Source organism: Miniopterus natalensis, chromosome 6 (genome assembly GCF_054644295.1).
Source record: "Miniopterus natalensis isolate mMinNat1 chromosome 6, mMinNat1.hap1, whole genome shotgun sequence".
NCBI classification, from domain to species: domain Eukaryota; kingdom Metazoa; phylum Chordata; class Mammalia; order Chiroptera; family Miniopteridae; genus Miniopterus; species Miniopterus natalensis.
In genome coordinates, this window is record NC_142086.1 from 26,474,345 (window position 1) to 26,498,364 (window position 24,020).

General features: G+C 40.4%; 1 protein-coding gene across 3 annotated transcripts in view; it reads left to right on the forward strand.

Annotated features, from left to right (window-relative positions):
- The window catches only part of CRYBG3 (crystallin beta-gamma domain containing 3), a 100,781-nt gene that overhangs the window by 33,119 nt on the left and 43,642 nt on the right, over positions 1–24,020 (forward strand). For 2 of the 3 annotated variants that reach the window (XR_015714664.1, XM_087818113.1), the window contains exons 4-12: positions 655–6,610; positions 8,159–8,203; positions 8,445–8,560; positions 9,716–9,863; positions 14,339–14,475; positions 15,668–15,782; positions 16,927–16,962; positions 19,038–19,171; positions 21,950–22,076. Coding sequence is in view for 2 of the 3 variants with exons in the window: in XM_087818113.1 (XP_087674239.1) it covers positions 655–6,610; positions 8,159–8,203; positions 8,445–8,560; positions 9,716–9,863; positions 14,339–14,475; positions 15,668–15,782; positions 16,927–16,962; positions 19,038–19,171; positions 21,950–22,076 (6,814 nt within the window). In the remaining variant the exon portion in view is untranslated. The remainder of the gene's footprint in view (positions 1–654; positions 6,611–8,158; positions 8,204–8,444; positions 8,561–9,715; positions 9,864–14,338; positions 14,476–15,667; positions 15,783–16,926; positions 16,963–19,037; positions 19,172–21,949; positions 22,077–24,020) is intronic. The other variant, XM_087818114.1, reaches the window with a different exon arrangement.

Here is a 24,020-nt window from a genome sequence, read left to right on the forward strand (position 1 = left end):
GGTGGTGGGCATCAGTGTGGAAAGCCCCCATGTGGGCAAGAAGCAGAGGCCCCTGGGGTTCAATGGTGCCTGACTAAAATTATCTGCAGAAACAGCCACCTGGAATTGAATCCGAAGTTCCAACAGATGTACAGAAATGAGCAGTCTTTTGTCAAAGCTGGTCCACAGCTACGAACAGGCTAAATGACTTTATCTTCACGTAATTAAAAATAATAAACAGCTTTGTAATTGTTTTTATGTATAGTTGACTATGCAGATGCCCTTTATAATATCCATAAAGCCTTGAAGTATACCTGTTGGGTAACATTTTTTAGATTGTTTTCTATACATTAACTCATGCTTCCAGTGTAATTTATATAGGAAGCTACTTCTTTGTTGGATTGAAATTCTTCAGAAAGTCCTTTAATTCTTATATTTTCAAAATGTTGATACCGATGTTGAGAATCTCTATTGTCAAAGCTTTATTGTAATTTGAAAAAAAATTGCTGGCTTTGTAGCTTCTCTCTACATAGAAAAGTTAAAAGCCTTCGGGGTTATGAGATATTCTTCACCACAGTTTCTGAGATTACTGTTAAGTGTTTCTAATTATATTTCCTAATACCCTCATACTGTCTCTGTTTTGTGCTTGTTTCTGTTTTTTGTTTTTCCCCACAGACCAGCAGATGGTAAACCAGAGAGGCCTTCAGTAACATATGCAACGTATCGAGGCCCCAGACAAATTAGGAAATTTTTGAAGCAACAGACCGTGTTAGAAACTGCGAATCTCTTGGACAGAGGAAATGAAAGCTCTGACTCTAGTACAAGCACACACATTGGCCCTGGGAGTGAGATTGCGGCTGGGATGCTGTCATCTTTGTCATCATCTAGCACAGACATATCTGAGAAAGAACATATGCTTGGAGACCCATTAGAAGGCTCTGCTTGTAGCAGAATAAGTCTCAGCACAGAAAGCCATCCCACAAACAACCCAGAAGTGCTGAATATTGCTTCTTCTGAGGATGTCTTAAATGAAAATGGCCTTGGGGGACCTGAGGGAAATAGGTCATCCCCTTCTTCTGTGACTAACTCCAGCTCTGCTGTTGGAGACTCTGACTCACAGCACCATTTAGGTTATGTGCCAGTTTCTCAGACTGACAGAAATCTGGTATGTTCAGTGTTTACAGGAAGCTGCAGCAGCGCAGTTCCTTGCAGTCCAGACTTTCAGAGGGTGACTTCTACAGAGACCACAACAGAAGAAAACAACTCTGTCAGGAGTGATGGGACCCTGGTGCCAAGAGAAGAGCATATCAAGCCTGAGAGTCCTGCTGTTTCTCACTTGTCTTTTAATAAATCTGATGGAAGTGATACTACCAAACAGGAAAGCACAGATTCGCCAAGACCAGATAAATCAGTTAGGCATGACGACTTGCAGTCGCCAGAGAGTGAGGGTTTTGACAAGCCAACTGTAGATAACTCCTCAGAGCAGGCTGCCAAGCACACCGGTGCTCTTCAGAGACATGCTGGGACAGGCACAGAACTTGTAAATGAGGGAAACAGGTTGTCTGCCCAAGATGCACAGAAAAATTTGGCTGTTAAAGAAATCAGGCAAGAAACAGAAAGTGTCTGTGAACCCACAGCTTCAAGTCATGCAAAAGCTCCAGAAGATGGAATTGAGTCATTACCCAAAGATACTCACCAGTTGTGTGCAACAGAAGCCAAAAAGCTTGATTTGGGGCCACATGGCAAAGTGCCTCACATTCTTAGAACAAATCCGAAGGACCCTGCTGCTGCTGTAAAATGTATCAGTGAGTCAGCAGTTGTAGCATGCCTAGAAAACAAAATAACCCCTGAACTGACTTTTGAACTTCATAGAAATCACATTTCAGAATCTCTTCCTCACTCTCAGAGTCCTCAACAAGCCAAAGTTTCACCTGATACCAAAACCTCTCTTACCCTTGACTGTGAAAAATCAAACTGCAATGCTTCATCTCCTACCTTTGTTTCTGGAATTGGCATGCTGAGCCAGCTGGATATGCCTATTTTGAAGAATGAAGGGTCTTCTGTGCTCATTCAACCTGGGGATGTGGACACTGTGGGTGTTTCCAGTGAGCCTAGCAAATGCCATGAAGAAAATGCAGTGAATCGCGTTGAGGCTGCAGACGGGAAGTGTCCTCCAGCTGGCCTTCACCTTAAGCATGCATCTGTGATTCTCGAACCCAAGGATGTTCTTCCCAACAGTGAAAAATGCCAGGTGCCACTAGACCTTGAAGCCCGTGACACGCACCTGAGTGGCGTGGACTTGAGATTCGAGTACGAGAGCCTCCCTGAGGACCACAGTTCCATTTCATCTCAAGACCCTAATAAAGCAGAGTCCTTGCTTTCAAACAGTAAAGCAAGGAAGAGCACTCTAGAGAAGTCTGGTTCTCTTTCCTTGGACTCTAAAACTAATAACATTGCTAAAGTTTTATCAAGAGCTGAAGTTGAAGGTCAGAACGACGTTCCTGTGGGGTCACATTCTGGAGGAGGAAAAGCTACAGCCTTCTCCAAGATACCAGTTTCCCAAACAGGGTCTGGAGACATTTCTCAGGATAAGATTTCTTCTCCATTAGAAATTACAGATGTGCCGGCAAAGCCTATTTTATCAGAATTAACCTGCCCAGAGGCTGAACAGGACACAAGTTGTCAATTGAGGGATCATAATGAGATTAAAGAGAAATATTCAGATCCTGGGCTTAAAGAGAATGGCCAAGCTGAGGTTTTGCCTTCTGTCTCCAGATACGCAGGTGAAAAGGAAACAGAGGTAGAAGCGTTAGGTTCTCCTCCATTCCTCAAAAGCAACACTTCTGGGATTTTACCTCCTGTTCATGATGAAAAAGCCAACACGTGTGTGACTTATGAACCTTTGGATATTTGTGGGACTGAAAAGATTTCAGGTTCCTCAGAAGTGGCAGAACTCGGCTTAACTAATACTTGCCCCAAATTCCAAGAAACTGACAGCACAAAAGTAAATGCACCTTTTCTGGGTTCTGATACCACTTTGGGGGAAAATGCTTTTGCACCTGAGGACTCAGGCTTTCTTAATAATGTTCCCTGTGCACTGAGATCGGAAAAGAAAGCCTCACCTCACAGAGAGAGAGAGAGCACTCATTTCCTACATGGTGGCATTGATAACATGTCCTCCCATAGTAAGGCTGAAGGAGCCAGCGTGGTTACAAGTACACAAAATCCCCAGAATAGTGTTGGTTCTCTAAAAGTTACTACAGATGCCACACGCGAAGGTGCCTTAACTAACCCGCTGTACCCTACTAGCTTCTATTTGGAATTTGAAACATCTGTCTCAATAGGTGCAGGAGGGGCCCCTTTTCAGGAACATTTTGGCAATCATACTGGGGAGGCATCTCTTGACTCCCCAACTGCTGCCCAGTTTGACAAGCCTGTGGAAGCAGAGAAGGGAGCAGTTGCTGGGGCTCCGGCGTCAGTTAACAGCTCAAGCCAGCAGAGTTCTGAAGCCTCTGCTGAGCACATAGAAGCAAGGAAGAGAGCATGTGACCAACTCTGGGCCCTCAGAAGTGGCTTACTGAAAAAAGCTGATACATTGGTTGGTGAGATTTTTAATTCTGTTAGGGAAGACCTGAAATCCAAACACACAGTTGATACCTGCCAGGAGCAGCTAGCCAGATACAGTATCATGAATCCTGGTGCCCTGAAAGAAGACACGTCTGAGAAAAACCCATTGGGTGTGACACAGACAGGGATCCATCTGATAGAGCATTTGGAAGAGCAGGACTTGGAAAACATGTCAGGACTCCAAGGGGAAGGAAAGGCCCATGTTTCGCCTACACCTGGTGAGAAGAGTCTCCTTTTTGATTCTGATAGAATGAATGTATCTTGTTTGTTAGAAGATCAAGTTAGGGAATTAGTCAGTGAGATTATTAATTCAGCCCAAGAAAATATAACAAATGATGCTTTTGAAGATACAGAAACTACCTGGGAATCTGAACTTCAGGCTAATACTCCAAAAATTCTGAACAGTGATAGTGTTAAGTCTCCTGTAAGGGAGTTCTTGGCATCAGAACAGGTAGTAAATCAAAGCACATGTGGAATTAGTGAAAATAAAGTATTAGGTAGGCTCTTCTCTGTGAGTAACTTGCCTAGTGACACAGAGTCAATTAAAGGAATAGAAAGTTTTTCCTACCCCAAAACCCCATTTCCTGGAAGTGGAGCTGGACAGTCTGATGGTATAAACTTGCAGGAATCAGATAGTGTTTTAGTAGCTGAAGACTTGCCCCATAAAGGGTTAGATGATAGGGTAGAAACACGTGTACTTCTCAAAGAGGACTCTAAAGAGAAAATGGAACTAGAGTGTATGGATAATCGCAAAACTGGGACAGAGGATACCCGAACTCTTGTATCAAATGTCCAAAGGCCTCCATGTGCGATTGATGACATCCATATAGCCGGGACATCCAAAAGCAGTTGGTCTGATAGTCTTGTGTGTATGTCTGAAAAAGGCTTGGCAGCACACAGTAATAAAAGCACACCCCTTGCAATGTCAGAAGTAGGGAAAGTGCACAAAAAGGATACCGAAGTAAACATAGGGAAAATCGAGCTTATCCCTCCCATGTTAGAACTGGGGAAAGCAAACACAAAGGATGTGGAATTGAATGTTATGAAAAATGACGCCATCCCTCTTATGGCAGAAATGGGAGGAGCGCAGAAAAGGGATGATGAATTGAATGTCACGAAAACTGAGGCCACAACGGACAGTTGTAAAATGCAGGAAGTACACCAAATGGATGCTGAGAGGTATCATGAAAAAGTGGAGGGATTACCTGCCCTATTAGGAATGGAAAAGGCGTGTACGATGGGGGATACTGAAAGGGATATTGTCAAAACTGACTTGATGCCTGTTATGTCAGAACTGAAAGATGCCTGTCAGAAAGACCCTGAGGGGATTACTGGAAAGACTGAAGGGATGTCTGTGTCGTTAGGGATGGAAACTAGTTACCAAAAGCATGCTGAAGGTGATATTGGCAAGACCGGGGTGACATCGGTTGTGTCAGAAACGGAAACTATCTACCGAAAAGATGTGGAGGGAATTCCTGAAAAGGCGGAAGTGACACCTCCTGCGCTAGAAGTAGAAGGTATTTACCAAAAGGATGCTGAAGGACTTACAAGGAAAACTGAAATGGTACCTTCTGCGTCAGAAGTGGGAAAAGCACCCATGAAGGCAGCCCCTGCCTCTTTAGAAATGGAAAAAGCATGCAAGAGGGATGCTGAAGAGACAGTGGCAGCGATGGTATCCATGCTGTCTCTGATAGAAATGGAGAGAACATCCCCAGAAGGTTCTGTTGGAGCTGTCAGGAAACACCAAGTGTTACCTGCAGTGGTAAATGTGGGGAAAACCTGTGGGACAGGTCTGGAGTTGCTTGTTACACAGACAGAGGCCACCCCTCCCATACTTGACCCTGAGCAAACACCCCAAGAGTATGGCGGAGAGAGTATTGGAGGAATGGAGGAAGAGCTCACTGAAATGAAGGAAGGATTGATAGCACATGACAATAGACTTGCTTCCTATTTCAGGGGCTATGAATCACCTACGTTAAGTAAGGATTTTGAAGGCTACCCTGCCTTAGCAATGCCAGATTTTCAACCCATGGATACCATAGGAAGGCCAGACAGAAGGACATCTGTTACTGCAGTAGCTGACAAAACAAGAGATCCGGGGGATTATAGCGATGAAAAAGAAGACTCTAGCCTAGCCTTCGTTTCTCAGGACGAACGAGAAAATCCATCCTTCACGATATTATATGAAGAACCCCTTCAAGGTGACGACAGGCGTGCTACTGCCAAAGTAAGAGCAACACACTCTCTCTTGTTTCCTGATACCCCCCCTGGCATTCCTGTTGTCTCCTGTGAAAGGTCTGAGAGTAGAACGGACCTGGTCCATCATTTTGAAAGGAGTACTAAGTTAGGTGAGACATTCGATAGCGATAGTTCAGAAATGTTCTTATCAGTGGAGGCCAAAAGGTACAAGATTTACCCCTTAGCTTTGTCACCCATCTATGAGGATGACAGCTCTCAGGAGGACATTCTGTCCAACGAGGTCTCACCTGGTCATCATGGCTCCACCAAATCAAGAGACAATGCAAACCAGCCCTCTTCTGTCTTATCACTTCTGCAGTCAGTGTCAGAGCGTTTAAAGATGAATTTTGATGAAGACTATAGGCAGGAGTTAGGAGAAGAGGAGGAAGAAGTGTTGCATAAAGGGAACCTGAGGGCTAGGAGGAGGGAAACTGTTACCTTCAGGCTTCCAGATCCTCCCGTCACACTTGACCCTGATGACCAGGAAAGGACTGGAGTTTCTAAGAATTCATCTGTAAAGGCAAACGAACCTGCTACTCCACATCTGCAAGTTGGTCTGTGGCCAGAAAAGGCCTCATTTCTACAAAAGTCGGACCTGACCTCTAAACTACATTCTTCCGTAAAGAGTGCTTACCATCAGTATTTGCAGACTTCCAAAACCCACCCCTCAGAGAAAGGAGCCCAATTTGGTGGGACTTTGCAGCACCCAGTGTCAAAATACTTCCGTGCTCAAGACAACTTGGGCAGATTAAGCCCATTCACAGAGGTAAGTCATTTTGATGATTAGCGAAGTAGTGCTTTGGGTCAAAATGATCTAGAAACTTAAGAAAATCAATGTTTGGCGGTGTAAAGATTATTTCTAAAAATTCCAGAGGTTACTTTATTCTTTGGTTGAAGTGTAGCATAAGTTATATATTTTAGCTGAATTGTTACATTGAGGAAAAAATTGCTCAAAATTTAAAGGCAGAGAAGCAAGTTATTTTCCAGTTCTTTACTATATTTAGGTGTTTCTTTAAATCCTCACCAGAGGATATGCTTTTTTATTATCGATATTTTTTTTAGGGGAGGAGAGAGAAAAACATCGATAGGCTACCTCCCCTGTGTGCCCTGACTGGGAATCGAGCCTGCAACCTAGGCATGTGCCCTGACCAGGAATCGAACCCACAACCCTTTGGTGCATGGGACAATGCTCCAACCAACTGAGCCACACTGGCCACGGCTATATTTAGTTTTCAAACTAAATTAAGTGACAAGATTCTAAATTTTTCAAGGGACTGTTTGGGAAAATTGATACTTACCGTTGAGCTTACATGTCTAGTGGAAACATTTCATAATAGTTAAAAATATTTTAAATGTTTGCTTGAGAACCTCCTCTCACTTTAGTTACTCGTGTTGTTCATTCAAAGCAGGGCAGTGAACAGCCCAATTCAAAGAAAAAGAGCTGATAGCATTATAGTTGGAAAATGTTTTGAAATTCAGTTACACTTTCCTTCTACTTAGAAATGTTTAAATGTCTAATGCAGAATATTCACTGAATGTGGGACTTTCCTCTGCGGCATTCCCAAGGTAATGGAACATTCTCTAGGGGTCCCAAGGCCTGCATCTTTACCTGGAACAGCTTTAGGAGCAAATAGTAATACTTATATACCAACCAACAGCTTGCAAGGCAAAGCCATTTTTAAAAATTGATGGGATTTAAAGGAACGTTTCTTTAATGGTTCCCTATTGCCTCCCAGATCAAGTGGAACCTCCTCACCGTGTATCACAAGGCCCCAGATTCTGTTTGTGCAACGATGCCTCCTTTATGCTCTGGGTGCACACCCTGTGCCTCCTACCAGCGCACTTTTTCTCAAGATGGTTCTCTTCCTGGACTTCTTTCCTCTGCTGCAACATTTTTTCACTCATTGAAGTTCTGTTTTTCAAGGTCGTCTCCATACCACTTCCTCAGACAAGCCTCTTCTGAATCTCGGCATCGCCTCACCTCCATGCTGTTGCCGTTTCCCTTAACTTTCGTAACCCGACATTTTGTTTGTATGTTTACCTGTGGGTTTAACGTAGTCCCCCACTTAGAAGAGTCACAAGAGTGCGCTCAGCTGTGTCCCCCTTCCAAGCTGTAAGCTTCCTGAGGGTAGAAACAGCATGTTGTTTCCCTTCACATTTACCTTTATTTCCTTGTAGCACCTAGAGGTACACCTCGCACATAATGTCACTGAGTAAACATGAGAAATTGGGTTTATGGTGGCCAAGAAAGTGAACGATACATCTTTCCATTGATGTTTCTTAAGGCTTACTTCTCCCACGTTTATTATTTCAGATTGTTGACAGGAAAACTCTGAGGTGTAACCCAAGACCCGGGAAGGTAAGCGTAAGTTTCTTACACAGACTGATATGAAAAGTACGGTTACTTTTAGGCTTGGGGAGTTTTAAGTAAGTACTTTGAATTGACTGACAAAAGGATTATTTTACTCAAGGATTTAACATCTAAAGTAATGTCTACTTTTATATATTCAGGATATTTTATTTTCTATATTTTAGGACTTTTTACAATTTTAAATGCATTTTTTAAATTAGTTTTTGTGCCTGTTCTCTATATGTTGCAGATGGTTATCTATGATTTCCATGGAAGTAATTATAAACAAGAGGTCTACCATAGTGTTCTCGATACTACGTCATGGCCCTTTCCGAATGGGGTACTGATAAAAGTTGTAAGGGGCTGGTAAGAGATCTCATAAAATTTTATAGCATTTTCCCCCCAAAATTAAATGTTTTGTTGCCATTAATGCTTTTGTATTTTTTTTTTTAAATATATCTTTATTGATTTCAGAGAGAGGAAGGGAGAGGGAGAGAGAGAGAGAAACATCAATGATGAGTCATTGATCGGCTGCCTCTTGCACGCCCCAGACTGGGGATTGAGCCTGCAACCCAGGCATGTGCCCTGACTAGGAATCGAACCTTGATCTTCTGGATCCTAGGTCGTTGCTCAACCACTGGGCCACAACCGGCCGGGCTGCTTTTGTATTTTTTAAAGTTGCATTCCCTTTCCTCTCATTTTTGACAGAATATTTTAAAACATTATTAGTGTTTTATAACTTAATTGTTGTATTTCCTGTGGCAGAAAATATAGCTGTTCTTAGTGCCTAAAGCAGCAGTAAGTAGCAGGACCTAATATATACAATATAACAATCAAAACCATTGTATAACTGCATTATTAGCAGAATAGATTTGACTGAAGGCTTCAGTTGAATGAAGCATGGCTTTGAAAATGAGTTCAAAATTTGTGGGATGCTAAGGAATGTGAAAGCCACATACTTAAAGTCATTTGTGCAGCTGGCATAGTCAAAACATGAAGGATCCTTTGTATGGTGTAAAAATGGGGGGAAACTTCATTTGTTCTTATGGACCACGTCCCATCGATATGTTGGGGCCAGTAATTCAGTTACCCACTGGTCAGTGTTCATGCTGTAAGCATTGTGTAGTGCTAGCTTCATGTAATAAAATGGGATACAGGTTCACTGTTGCCCAGTGACAGGAAAACTAAAGAAGTGGAGTTTGGAATTGTTAAGCAATTGGTTTTAATATAAATGTATAGACATCTGTAAAGTGCATATATACATAAATATAGGCATAGGCCTAGATTAGAGTATTATATTCAGGAAGCATTATTTCCAAGTTTATTTTTTCTAATACTGTTTGTACCTAAAGTAGCATATATTATATTTCAAAAATAGGATTATACGCTGACAATGGAAAATAACCCAGATTTTAAAGTGCACATAGATAAGATGGTCTATGACTTACTAAGTATCATTTGTTTTATTACTCATTTCTTAGAAAATTAATTATAACTGATCATGCTTTTATGTTTTCTCAGCTGGATTTTATATGAGAGACCACATTTCCAAGGTCAAAAATGTGTGTTAGAGGAAGGGGAAAAGGTGTTAAATCGTGACTGGACCCTTCAGAACAGAAAGCATCCACAAAGAAACTTTGTATTGGGTTCTGTCAAACGTGTCTTAAAGGTAGAACTGTTGATTTTCTTCTATTTTTTATTTTGTTTTGTTTGTCCTGTAGTAAAGCTGTACATTGGCCTAGCAATGTTTAAAAATGGTTGCCGTAATTTGTGCTAATTTTATTCATCTTTATTATATTAATGATCTTTTCACATTATACATACAAAGTATTACATGAATGTTAAAATATTACTGGTAATCTGGACCATAAAATGGTACATGATGTAATATATATATTTGATAGTAATAAAAATATACCATTAGGCATCTTTAGGAAAATAGTCGATATTTCTAAATATATCTTTTTCTAGCGTAGATTTCTACTCCTTTGTGTCATTCTGTGTGTTTCTTTGTGTGTGTGTGAGAGAGAGAGAGAAGTGTTAGGAGACGGAAGGATGGAGAGAGGATCTTAGGAGTTCCTTCAGCAGTAACATAGCACGTGAGTCAGTTTAATTACTCCTACGGCAGTCAAGGACATATATTTTTTTCAAATTATGGGGATTTCTTTTACATGCTTAAGACAGAAAATCATAATGATTTGAATCAATGTTATTAAACCCTCAAGAGTTGTAGATAGCATACAGAAAAACTTATCATAAAGGGGTGTCTGCATGTATTTTATTTGAATTAATACTTCCTGCAAAACTGTAACAAACTCATGCCTGCAAATATCGGTGTCTGCTTTTGGACCCAGTACTGAGATTGACACTGGGAATAGAAATACAAGTGAGATAGGGTCTCTGGCTTCAGGTTGCTTAACATCTAGGAAGAGACAACTGAGTCACATGACCATGTGATGTGAAAAGTGCTCTGGAAGTCCCAAGGGCACACAAAGCAAAGGCACCTGCCTGGAGGAGGTGGCACGGGATTGGAATCTGGAGAAAATAAGCAGGAGTCGGGCAGCAGAGGAAATGCGGGGCAGGGGCGGGGGGGCAGTTCCTGGCAGTGTTGGTGGCACTTGCAGGGAGATTGGCAGCACAGCATAGAGGACAGTGTTCCTCTACAGTGCTCACTTCATTGGCTGAATCACTAGAAATTCCTTGAAATGAATAATTAGTTTGTAGGTGGAATCTTCTGAGATTTAAATAACTCATGGTTTTGTACGTGCCTTGTGAATGTCAGGCACCATGCCAGGCCTGGTGAGGGATAAAAGATAAATAAGATGTTGTAAGCAGCAACCTCCTCCAACCCCCATAATTAAACAACAATAAAATCAAACAAAAAACAAGTCTGTTGGGAATGGGTATGCAAAGGGGTATTTGCACGTCTGCCATTTGCTTAAAATATATTCTAGGAAAGAAGGCGTGCTTTCATTCCCCCCCCCTTCCATTGTTTGTCCTTGGAGTCTTGTTTAGATTGCCCTCTTAGTGCCCACGTATCTTGAGCAGGCTAGCAACTTTCAGTGAGGAAGGAAAATAAAACTATTGAGCGTTGAATGGAAAAGGCATTAGCATTGTTCTAAATATTTAACAAAGTAAGACTCAAGCACCAAACTGCTTCCTCTCTCCAACCGTGTCAAATGCTGGCTGTCAGTAGCTTTACTTCAGTTTCATGGTGGCCATTCCAGATTCCCCGAGGCCTGTGCCAAATTACCTTGTTTCAGCATCTTTTAGTAGTTCTCATCTGACTGGTCAAAACTTGAATGTTCTTTAAAGATAATATTTTCAAGGGTGTTTTTCACTTTGCTGTGAGTAGATACAGCAGATGCCATCAGCCATCAGCGGCTGTAGATTCTACTCTGGGGTCATCTTTGCCCCCCGGTAGAAAAAACGGGGGTGGGGTAGCAACGCAGTGAATCCTGAGTCAGGTGCTTTCTTTTCTCAAACAGAAGAAATAAGTCATGCAAATTCCTGTGTTTACTATGCATTTAACTTTTTTTAAGGAATGGCATTTTTCTTATGGTCAGAAGTTACTTAGGTTGCACCCTCATTAATGAGCCAAGAGGAGAGAGATCCGTTGTTAGATCAGTGACCAAAGGTATTTTATGTGCGGTGGAGACAAGTAGACTTTCTTACTGTTTGTTTGTTTTTTAACTGTAATTCATTCCCACCCTTTTTCTCTCCTGTAGATTTGTCTCCCTTCCAGCTAATTGCTTTAATAATCTAAGCTGGCAGATTTCACCAGAATACGCTTGTAAAGTATATCACGTCTAGAAAAGTCTGGGAGGAAGCCATATAAACTTTCCTTTGCGGAGAGTAAACTGTTTGTTGTTGCTAGGCTACTCTAAAGCACCCTTCAGTTGCTAGTGTTTACTGCCTTGGACCATCAAGAATTACACAAGTCTTGCGAAAGACATTATTTCTGAGAGTAGCCACCATGAAGAAAATGGAACTTATCACTGAAATCTTTTTCAGTCAACTGGAGAGAAAAAAATTTGATCCTCTAGTAAAGATAGTTGAGAGCTTAAGCACTCATTTTTATTTTCCATTTTCTAGCCATTGTCAGACTTGTTCCATTATGCTGTTTCCTTCTGTGTTGTGGTGGACTTGAATGCCTCTTAGCTTTTTCCCTTGTAAAGTACACCACCCAGACATTGTTTGTACAACACAATGCAGAGGAAGCTTATTTGTGTGAGACACTTAGTTATGTGCTCTCTTACTGCCCCTCCGATCCCTGGGGGAGCGTGAGTATGGCGGCAGCTCTGTTCCTAGAACTCTATTGTTAACAGCAAACAAAAGAGCCTTGAAGATTGACGGGTAACTGGCTATTCTGGACATCTCTGGCTACTTTTGAAATGAAACTTTAGAAGAAAATACATTTTTATACTTTCAAGAATATTTTAAGCAGTGGCTTTTTACTCTTACCGCATTTTAGAAATAACTCTGAAAATAAGGTTGTATCAGTTTGCTTGCTTTTACATATTGGGAAGAATTGTTGATAAATGATTAATAAGAGAACTCAGCTTGGGGAAATATTAGAAAATTAACAGTTTTAAAATTGCAAAACTGATTGTAATAAAAAATACAACTGTTCAGTCCCAATAAATGACACCTCTGATTGTTACTACATATACCTATTTTGTTAAAGCCATAATCATTTGAATTTCCTAGTGTCCTAGATGCTGCTGCTGAAACTTAAGTCATAGAATCAAAACACCCATGACTACTGAGGTAGACTGTGTGTTCTGACAGAGGCACATCTCTACTTTCAGGAAGGGAAAAATAATTGTGGTTTTGATTGCCTAAGAAAAGATGAGGTCATTTTTTAGCTAGATTTTCATAAGTAAGAATACAGAGAATTATCTCTTTAACTTCAATGGGGGAAACATTTACAAAGCTTAGAGAGGCCCGAGTGGGGGGAGTGAAGATAGCATGGAGACCAGTATGACCCAAGAGTCATGGAGAGTTAGTACAGATTACTAGGTTGGGGCTATATTGTAGAAAGGGAAACCTATATAAATTTAATGTGCTTGGGTCACAAGGAAAGTGGTGTTCTAATGAGCCCAGCTGTATAAAGAGTGGCCAGTACTTGACCGGTGGTATAGGCCTATAATCGAAGCCTTGGCCTTGACGAAGGGCCTTGGCCGTGGGAACAGATAAGAGAGAAACACAAGTGAAATTTTAAGGAAGGTTTGTCAGGACATGGTGGCAGTAGATGTGTGATAGAATGTAGGGTCAAATTTCATCATGCATTTCTTCTTCAAGCCAACTTGTACTAAAGAAAATAAGTGGAATACCACGAGTAGGAAAACATTTCCTTTACCCTCACCTCTAATGCCTACCTTTTTTGTCAAATGTAAGTTAGATAACACACTGAGGGTATAGTGCTTCTCTGTTACTTATTTTTTAATGTTCCCCATGAGATCAGCTTTTACTTAACTCCCTTCCTCCCTGTGGCCTCTGTTGTGCTTCTTAGAAGGAAGGCTTACAGACTTTTGGCACTCAGATAGTTTTGTAACTCTGAACATTGCTTAATTGGGACAAGACTTTTAAAGACAAAGCAGAAAATATTGGAGTAATACTTTTTCAGTGAATAATATTTATAATTTCCATGTTATCAGCATAAATCCTTAGAAAAATGTATTGATTTCCAGATTGGGAGAGGGGTTGGGGGCGGTGGGAGAAAAAGTGAAGGGATAAAGAAGTACAAACTGGTAGTTACAAAATAGTCATGGGGATATAAAGTACAGCTCGGAATGTAGTCGAAAATACTGTAATAACTGTGTATGGTGCTAGGTCGGTACTAGACTTATTGGGAGGATCATTTCATAAATTTTATAAAATGTCTAACCATTATGCTTTATACCTGAAACTAATATAAAATAATATTGAATGCCAACTGTAATTGAAAAATGTAAAAAAAAATTTTTTAAAGAAAAATTTATTTTTAAAAACTGGTATAGAGGAACAATATTTCCTTTATGCTGTAACTGAACAATGTGAATAATTGTAACTGCATGTCCAGTGTGTTGAGAATACTGGACTGTGTGTGTTTCTTTAGATGATTTCAAAGCCCCCTTTTTTTTTTGTTTTTTTTCTTTTCAGGATTGCAGTGTTCCAGAGATAGAACTTTGCCCACAGTCTGACCCAGCATGTTGTCCCATCTACATACAGAGAGCGGTTCCTAATTTGGAAGAGCTGAATATCCCCAAATCGATGTCTTTTACTGTGAAGTCAGGAGTGTGCGTATCCATTTCTCTTTATTACAGTGATTGATGGCCACCAGAGTTAACTTTGTGTTTCACATTTCAATAGGCAACACACGTATTTCTGAAGTGTTAATTTCATTTGTACTTTGGATACCCAGGAAAAACTGCCACAGGGATTAAACAGATTCTGTCTGTCTTTAGCTCCTATTAAGTCTTTGATGTATGACTCACAGGAGCAGAAACAGAGTCTCACACATCGTTCTTGATAGATGCACCCATCTCTTTTTCTCCACTAAGTTTTAGGACTGTGAAATAAAAATATGCCCCTGGCCTAAAATTCTGCAGCTTGAACCAGTTACTGGATACCTCTGCAGTGCCAGGCACATGGTGCCTCTTTGTTTATTACTCCTCTATGCCTGCAAGGCAGATGGAAAAACACTCATGTTATAAATGAGGAAATTGAGGACCTTGTCCCGGTCGAGGCCTTTCTGATTCCAAAGGTATCTTCAGGGGGATGGGTCTGAGTTTAGTCTTAAGTCAGTCCCAGATTGGCTAGAATCACAAATTCTGTGATACCTGGTTCAATGGATCCCTCTTTTCTCATTCACTGTTTTCATCTGCTTTGACAACGGTGCTGTAGAATTTGGGGGTCATGGTAGGACATCTTTCCTCATCTTCCCCAGCCATAGATTAGAATTCTTGAGCAGACCCAGTAATTAACCCTATCTATGAGCAGTGTCTGTAATTATCAAGTTTAGGTGGAAGCCAGATGAGTCTTTTGGAAATCTTATATACTGTTCGGAAGGCAGCCAATAGAACTGATACTGATTTTTAAAATGTAGGTCCAAGTTGTAAGATGCCTGGTAGAATCCCTACCTCTGATTGCTCCAATTTTAAAAAGAATGAAATATAGTGGGATGGTGTTGGCACTTCACTTATATTCTGCTTGAATTAAAGGGCTTGCACCTTTTAAGCACTGGAAAATTTTAATACTTGGAAAACACATGATAGACTTATTATAGGATAGGTAGTGTTTGAAGGTAAGTACTTAATGACATAACTCATTGTGTGCTTCTTGGAGAAGTCACTTTGAGTGTGTTTTATTAGCATAATTCTGTGGTGGGCTTTTGTTTTGTTTTTATGTAGCCCTTTTTACTTTAACTTTTACAGAACCAGACTATGGTATTCCTATTATATGTTAACCAACCATTCCTTTCTTATTTAGTTGGCTCGCCTACCCAGATACTGATTTTAAGGGACAAGCTACAGTTTTGGAGGAAGACCAGGGACTCTTTGAGATTTCTGCAACAGAAATGAAATCATTGCACCCACTTCAGATGGTAAGCAAATGTAAAAGGAAACATTTTTCCAGGTAACCATGAACCCAAAGTTGAATAGCTATGATGATTGCTCATGCACCTCAGTCCTGACAAGTGCTTGTGAATACTACTGAAGTAACCAACTACCAATTCATTGTTCTTCTGTTTATATTGTGGAGAATATCTGCGTGAAAAACTTTACTTTTTTTCCAGAAGACAAATGTCTGAATTTATTTTGTGCTAAGTTTATCACTACATGCAATTTCCATATGTGGTGGTCTGTGAAATTTTTGAATATTTAATGAAGTTTTGAATTTGTTTTTTTGATGCCTATTATAAATCACTTGTAAATTACACTCTTCCATTGTAATAATGCATGCTAAGCTCAGCACTAATAACAAATGGGCAGTTCTGTCAGTGGTGGCTTCCTTAAAGATAAGTGCCTGCAGCATTTATTTATTTTCTTGCAAACAATTTTATTTGAGGGAAAACTTAATTAAATATTACCTATGTGATAAACCATACTTGGTTGTTTTGTGCCTTTTTAAAAAATTAAGAACAAACTAAGAAATTTTAAGAAACATCATAATGTGGGATAGCATTAGAAACAAGTAGATTAAAGAATTAGGGTTTTTGTGAGAGGAGAGATACTTTTTTTCTCTACAACTTTGAGTTCACAAAGACATTAGATGTGATCAAAAGTATTGACAGAACATGGAAGCGGAAGTGCCCTCTCTAATGTAGAAAGCCCAAGTAATTGTAGAGAAGACATTTAGTAATAAGTGCTTTAGAAATCTGCTCTGCCAAGTGAGGTTTTTAAACCTAGCAACTCCACTCTTACTTTTGGGTACTCCGAAGTGGGATTAAATCTTCAATTGCTCACGTGTGCTTAAGGACTAAAATTCAGCTTCCTTGCTTGTAGTTATAATCTGGAAAGTATCTTTTAATATCTCCTGCCCCGTCTATATTGATGCAGAGAAGTCTGACTTGCTCTTAACTATTGTAGAGCTCTGTTCTTAAAATTTTAAATATACCACAACTTAAATTTAATTGGTGTATAATCTTCACTAAGCAGATTTTTATATAACTTATATGTGTCATGTAGTTACTTTCAAATATTTTAAATATTTATATATCTAACATTAAAATTTCTTGTCATCTTAAGGGTGGACTGAAAGTGGAAATGCCCATGAACTTAAAGGTACGTTTGGAACAAACTTTCGTAGTAGCCTAAGAAGTTTGAGTATTAATCTTTAAGTATTTTGAACTGTTAAAATAGAAAACAATTACTTGAACATATGTTAGCAATGCCCAGCTCATGGGTGTTGGGTGAGGGCAAGTGACTATACGAAATGGTTGCTGGAGGCCCAGGCTGTGAATGCGGAGTGGGGTGAGAAGGCAGAGATCGAGGTCCGTACTGAAAAGCCAGTCGAACCCAGTGAGCACCTGCTGACAGGTGAAAGGTGGTGAGTTTGATTTTTGTGGGGGGTGGGGTATAGGTGGCGGCTGGACGTTCAGGTGGAGACACCTAGCAGGTGTTTTGGGGTGATGCTGAGGGAGGTGTAGGTGGAGACGATGAAAACGGGAATGGTAGTGGTGCCACAATTAAGCACATTTGGGGAAAGAAAGGAAGAAATAGAATTATAAAATCTAAGAGAGATCAGAAAATAAAAGTGCAGTGAACAAAGCTACAAACAGGCCTCTGTAATGAGGTGACAGCACCTCCAGAGGCAGGGATGGAGGCAGTGAATTAGCCACTTTTCTCCTTTCCTCCAAAACATTGGGGCTTCCTAATTTATGGAGTTGTGGTATCACAAAACATTAGTTCTCTCAGTTGCATAGATGGAGTCAATTAGATCTTAATATCTGTGTGTATCTAATACATCTTGGCTGTGTGATGGAATCACACACATCTGAGGGTTTTTTTAAAAAGAATACTTATGCCTGGGTTCCACTCACACAGATACTGTTTTGGTCTGGGGTGTGGTCATACTTGTCAGAGCTCCCCTGGTGATTCTAACTTGTAACCAGAGTTTCAAACCAGAACTTAATAAATGTAGAATTAGCTGTGACACACCCTGAGCTGCTCCTGTCTCAGGCTCCTTGTTTCCTGAATCAGAACTTCAGATGCAACAGGCTGGGTCTGCCTCGGACATTGCAACCTGTTTGACAGGTTTGGAGGTGTGTGAATGGAATGGCTATCATAGATGGTCACAATTTTCAAGTTGTTAGAGGTTAGTATATGGCTTACTCATCAAAGGATTATTGCTTCTTTCTTAGTTTGTGTGTGTGCAGCATATGTAGATTGTATTAAACCCAAATAAAACTTCATTACTTCCAGTACAGCACCTGGTGAAAACAGGCAGGAAACTGCAGGAGCAGTGCTACATATTTATTTCAGTCTGTATAATTTTATCAGTTTTTAAAAACAAAAGAGCTATTACTTGCTAGTTCATTGTGTTTAAGCATGGGACTTTGTTCACCAAGGTCATGGGTTGCCAGTTGTACACAAATTATGCCATTAGCCACCAATAGTTACCAGGCAATAGAGTATGGAGAGAATAGCTCTGTTACCACTTCCACACACTAAGGGCAGCTCATCCTTGGGAATGAAGAGCGTCCAAGTGGTAGAAGAGAAAGACTTGTACCAATCCAAATTTGAAGTAAGTGAAGTGCTGGAAATGTATATCCTTCTACGCTTACAACCCCCGTAATTTAACTCAACGTGGAATAAAAATACTGTAATTTTTTTCAATTGCTTTTTATTTTTAGGAAGTTTTGTACTTCGACTCAAGAATTTGTCTCTCATTGAATAGTAACAACCATAGAAGCAATGTTATAAGAAACAGCATGTGTTTTCTCAAATCCATAGATAATTCATTATTATGCCCCAGAACCTCAAGAGACTTTTTATTCCTTATAGGGGAAATTCTGTAAACGTAAGGCAGGTTTGTATTAAATTCTACCCACAGGGGTAAACTTACAAAGATAATTCAAGAACCAGTTATAAGACAGTTTATCCTGTGAGGTGGCCTAGCATTTAGGTAACCAGAATAGTGTGATCAGACCTGAGTATATTAAAATGAGAGAAGTATGCTACTAATTAAGATATCTTTATGATGCTAAGGACTCATTTATGCCTTGTGACTGTCAGACAGTGTGCTCTGTTGTAAGTATATATTTAATGAAAAAACAGCAATCCCTATTTATGTTATTGTCTTCAGTGTGTATCCTGAAATATGAGTATGTTAAATTATTTTCTTTCATATTTTTCAGGTTATTATTTATGAAAAACCTCACTTCCATGGACAGGCCAAAGAGTTTAGCGAACATATCGATTCTGTCCCGAACTTTTTAAAAAATGATGGGGACTTTCATGGAATCGGATCAATTCGTGTCATCGGTGGAGTGTGAGTGTCATATTTTCAGTAGTTGATTTAGTAGTCTATTTTTAAAGGTCAGTACAAAAACTGTGCTAAGCAGAGCAAAGACCACCTGCCTCAGTCTGAAGATATAAATTCCTTTGATAATATGGGAAATGAAAAGCAGTTACTAATAGCTTTCTGTGAGCTCTTGGTATTATAGATTTTGAGGTAGAATAAATATCAAAAACAGTTTCCAGAACTTCAGCACTTAGTATTCCTAAACACAGTATAGAAAAAAGAATTATAAACAAAATTATTTCTTCTCAGGTTGTGAACATGGATGAGAGCCCTAGTTTTAATCCTATCTTCTGTTGATCTTAGCTGACTTTCTCTGCTGACGACACTGACAGCGAGCCCTCCCTCATTAAAGAAGCAGCCTGGTTGTCTGTTTCAAAGTCAAGCATGTTTTATGTTGGTTAACCTCTCTCTGGCCCTGAACTGCTTTTGGAAGCCCTCCAGAAACATTCCATTAGTCTCTCTGTTGATATGTTGGTTTATATGGAATGTTACTTCATTTTTAATTTAGGCCTTGGTACCTCTTGATATTTGTGCTAACATCATATAACTTGCTCATGATACACTAGCATAAGATGCTACTAAAATACTTTATTTGTAGAAGTTAAATGACTTTTATAAGATCACTCAAGCATCGTTTGAGTCTCGTTTAGAGACTTAAACTTTGCATTGTCTGGCAGAAAATCAAGTGGTGGTCATACCAGCCAAAATGGAACTATAAGAGATTATGCAATATACTAGATAGGTGGGCCATATCCGTAATTGGTCTGACATTTTTGGTAATCATTGAATTCTTTGTTTTGTTTTGTTTTGGTAACTATACTTATTTTCATTAAAATATATGTTTTTTTCTTTCAATTTTAGTTTGTACTTCTTTATTCTTGAATTTTAAAATTTTATTAGGGGCTTGAAGAACATGTGTTTTGGGCAAACACGTTGTTACTGTGTTGTATTCATCTGCAGTGTCCTCTGATTTGTGAACACACAGGCTGCTTGTTAACCCTTTGCTAAATATTTTCCCTCTGGGATCTGAGCGTTTTTCCCATTAACTGGATTGTGATTTGCATTGTTCTTTTCTACAACTGTTTTATAAAATTCTCAAGAAAATATTATGGCTTACAGTACAGTATGCACACTTTCATTTTTATATGGCAACTGCAGGAGGAAAATGGGACGTCCCCATGGAAGGACGAACGGCTGAGTTCGTTCTGCATTTTCACCGTTTTGTTCGCTGTTCACCTATATGTGGCATCGACTCATCCTCACCTCTCCCATCTTAAGGAATCTCGGGAAAGGGAGATTGATGGTTCTTCGTTTTCCTGAGAAAACATCTATTTTTTACTATCCCAGATAGATGTATAAATTGAATCTTAATCAGATTATTAAGGAAAACCGGGCAGAAGACTTTCAGACTGTCACGGTGTAAGGATTGGCTGGCCTGTCCTTCAGTACTGAGCCCTCTGTACCTTTTGTTCTTTTCCCTTCCGATGTATTGAAAGCATGTTTCTAGTGGCCTCGTTTACAGAAAAGGAAGCTTAGAATTCGAAAGTTTTCTTATGAGATTTATTTTCACATAATAGCTTAAGAATGAAGTAATGCTAGTTTCTTTACACATGACACATGACAAATATACTGAGATGTGTAAAACATGTTTATTCCAGCTCACATGCCCCCTTCCCCTTCTGTACACACACCTACGACACAGAGTCAGCGAGGATTCATGATTGCTGAGCGGCGACTGTAATTTTGCACCCTATGGAAACAATTCTTGGAAATATTTTTTACATCTTCACAGCTACAGTAGGGGTGGAGAAAGGAAAGAAACGGTAGCAGCCTTGCCAGGCTTCATTTTATCAAATTCCAGAACTCAGAAGTCCCCAACCCAGGAGCCCAAAGTAGCCGTCCTTAGAATGTGCGCGTGGAGTGGGTCCCACTCTAACGGCACAGTGCAGCTAAAGGCAGATTTAAGCAGGTCGACGCGTACTGTAGCATTGCTACTCTGGTTACTCCACAAAATGTAAGCTTCATGGAGGAGTTTAATGCCTAATGGTGTTTATCAGTGCTCTGTACTGATAGTTTTATAGTCAGGAAACCAGTGTCCCTGAAACGTACTGTTTCCATTATCACCACTGGTGAGATGGTGGGAGCATCACTTCCCACCGTAAATACCTCAGAAGTCCCTATATATATATGGGGCCACCAGGGCCCATACCAGCTCAGTCGTATCTCCCAGTTTCTCTTTGCTAACTCCCCCCATAATGTGTTCTAGATCTGAAACCTGGTGAGAGGCTCCTTTGACTTAAACCCTAAGTGAATGTTTAATATAGTAATCATTCTGTGATTCCTGAGGGCTCAATCAGTAAAATAAGAATGACTGTCTCTGAATCTCAGTGTGGGTCTGTAATTTGTCTCGTGGTGTATTTGTGCTTTCCATTATTTTTTACTTGGCAAACTGTTCTCCAGCCATTTTGCAATGTGGTATCAGGCCACACCACAGACATGTAATGAGCATTGCTTCGCTGCAATCCTGCAACAGTTAACCTTTTGTCAGGAAAAGCCTCCAGACTATAAAAAGTATTGATCCATAAAGCATGCGCCATTTGTCTTTGTAAATAGTAACAAAACAAAAAAATGTGTTGCTTTTTAAAATATGGTGATGTGCAACTAGGTGCTTTATCATGATTTTTTCCCTTGCTTTCTTGACTGCAGTTTTATTAATGGCTCAGTTGGTGTCCTCTGTATTTCTAGGTGGGTTGCCTATGCAAAAGAACATTTTAAAGGCCAGCAATTCCTGCTGGAAGAAGGAGATTTTGAAGACAGCAGTGCCTGTGGGGCATTGAGTGGCCCCATCTTGTCTTTCCGGTACTTACAAGCTGTGAGTTAGCTCCCAAACTCTTAATTTCTCCCTCTTCATCTTTCCGTAAAAACTGAACATGGCCTCTGATAGAACATGAGGTTATAAAATGTTTCTAAAACCTGAAGGCACTAAAGTGAACTGCGTATGAGACTTGCCTATTGTTGTTGTTTTTTAAATTGAATTGATTGGGGTGACATTGGTTAATAAGATTACATAGGTTTCAGGTGTTCAGTTCTATAAAATACATCATTTTGTGTGTATGTGTGTCTACCACCCCACGTCAATTCTCCTTGCATCACCGTTTATCCCCCCCTTTACCTTCTTTACCTCCCCCGACCCTTACCTGTTTTTCTTAACTGCCACGATTACTCTAGAACACTTACATTTACTTTCATCTATTGATTCCATGTTTTTTGAGTACCTGCTTTGATAACCGTATTGTGCCAGGTGCTGGAGATGTAGTGGCCAGAGACTCGGCCCCTGCGTTCGCAGAGCAGGCAGCCTTGTAGGGAAGTAACACTTACATCGGTGTCTGATACTGTTTGACTGTGATTGGATTGAGCTCAGAGTACTCAGGGTACTCAGAAAAAGGTCAGTAACTCCTATGGGAAGTGAGAGGAAGTCAAGATGACAGCTGAGCTGAAATTTCAAGTTCAGGGGTTAGCCAGTGAAGAACTTTAGGACAGGGTGAAGGGGAAAGGTAGGTGCTGTTTTGGCGAGAGAGTAACATATATCAAGGCAAGGATGTAAGCCAGTGGTTCTCAGCTTGGGTGATTTTACCCTCTAAGGGGCATTGGCAGTGTCTGGAGAAATTTTATATTGTCATGACTTGGGAGGCTGTGGGGAATGCTACTGACATTGAGTGGGTAGAAGCCAGGAATCCTGCTAAACACCTACAATTCACAGGACAACATCTCTACCCCCACCCCAACAAAGAAGGAATCATCTAACCCAAAATGTTAATAGCGCTGAGGTTGAGAAATGCCATGTTAAGTAAAAGGGGTGTGTGTTTGGGAAATGCAGTTAGGTCAGGGTGTTAGGGAGAACTTTGGGAAGATGTGTCCAGAGCCAGATAATGAAGGGCCTCGTATGTCACGTTGAGTTCAGATTTTTTTTTTCCTTGACTTGACCATGAACCACTGATCGATTTTAGACCTAGTGAGCTGATTAGATTAGTGGTTTAGAAAGATCTTTTCGGTGACTATGAAGAAATGGCACGGTGTGAAGGAAGGAAGTCTGGAGAAAAGAGGACTGGACTTTACAGGCCCCCAGTGAAAGGTGTGCAGGCATAGAGAAGAGAAGGTAAGTGCCGGAGAGTTCTGTAGGGTATCAGGACTTCTCAGACGTTGCTCATTTCTGACCAGCTCTGTACATGCTGATATGCTCAGAGGGGCATGTTTTCTTCAGATTCAGGCGTTACCACTGCAGTCTCTTTCCAAAATCATCTTTTACCCATATGACCTCTGACCTCTCTGGATAGTTAAAGCCCTCTTTGAAGGAAATGGTAATGAAGTGAAGGGTGGCTATGGGGTCCACGTGCACTTAGAATGTGCACAGGGTTTGCGTGCTCTGGCCCTTTAGGTTTCTGTCTGTCAGGGCCAGCAGCAGCTCTTTTGCAACCCCTCACCTGCTCAGACAGGAAGAGACAGAATGGGGAAAGAAGCACAGGGCACAGGGAGCATTTTTTGTTTTTTCCCATGGATGATCCTTGTCAGTAAGAAAGCTGGAAACCACTTCTACCTGAGAGAAATATATACAGGGCAGTCCACTGAAGACTGGGCCCTGAGGTTACTTGAGCGATGGATAGATAACCTTTGAGGTATTTAGTCCACAATATACAATGACCAAAGGTTTTCTCTCCTAGCCAGTCCTTACCTGACCACTAAAAGGCAAGCAGGACAAAACAAGATAGAGCCTTCATCTTTTTTTAAAAAAAGGTCATTTTAACCACACTGTTTGAGG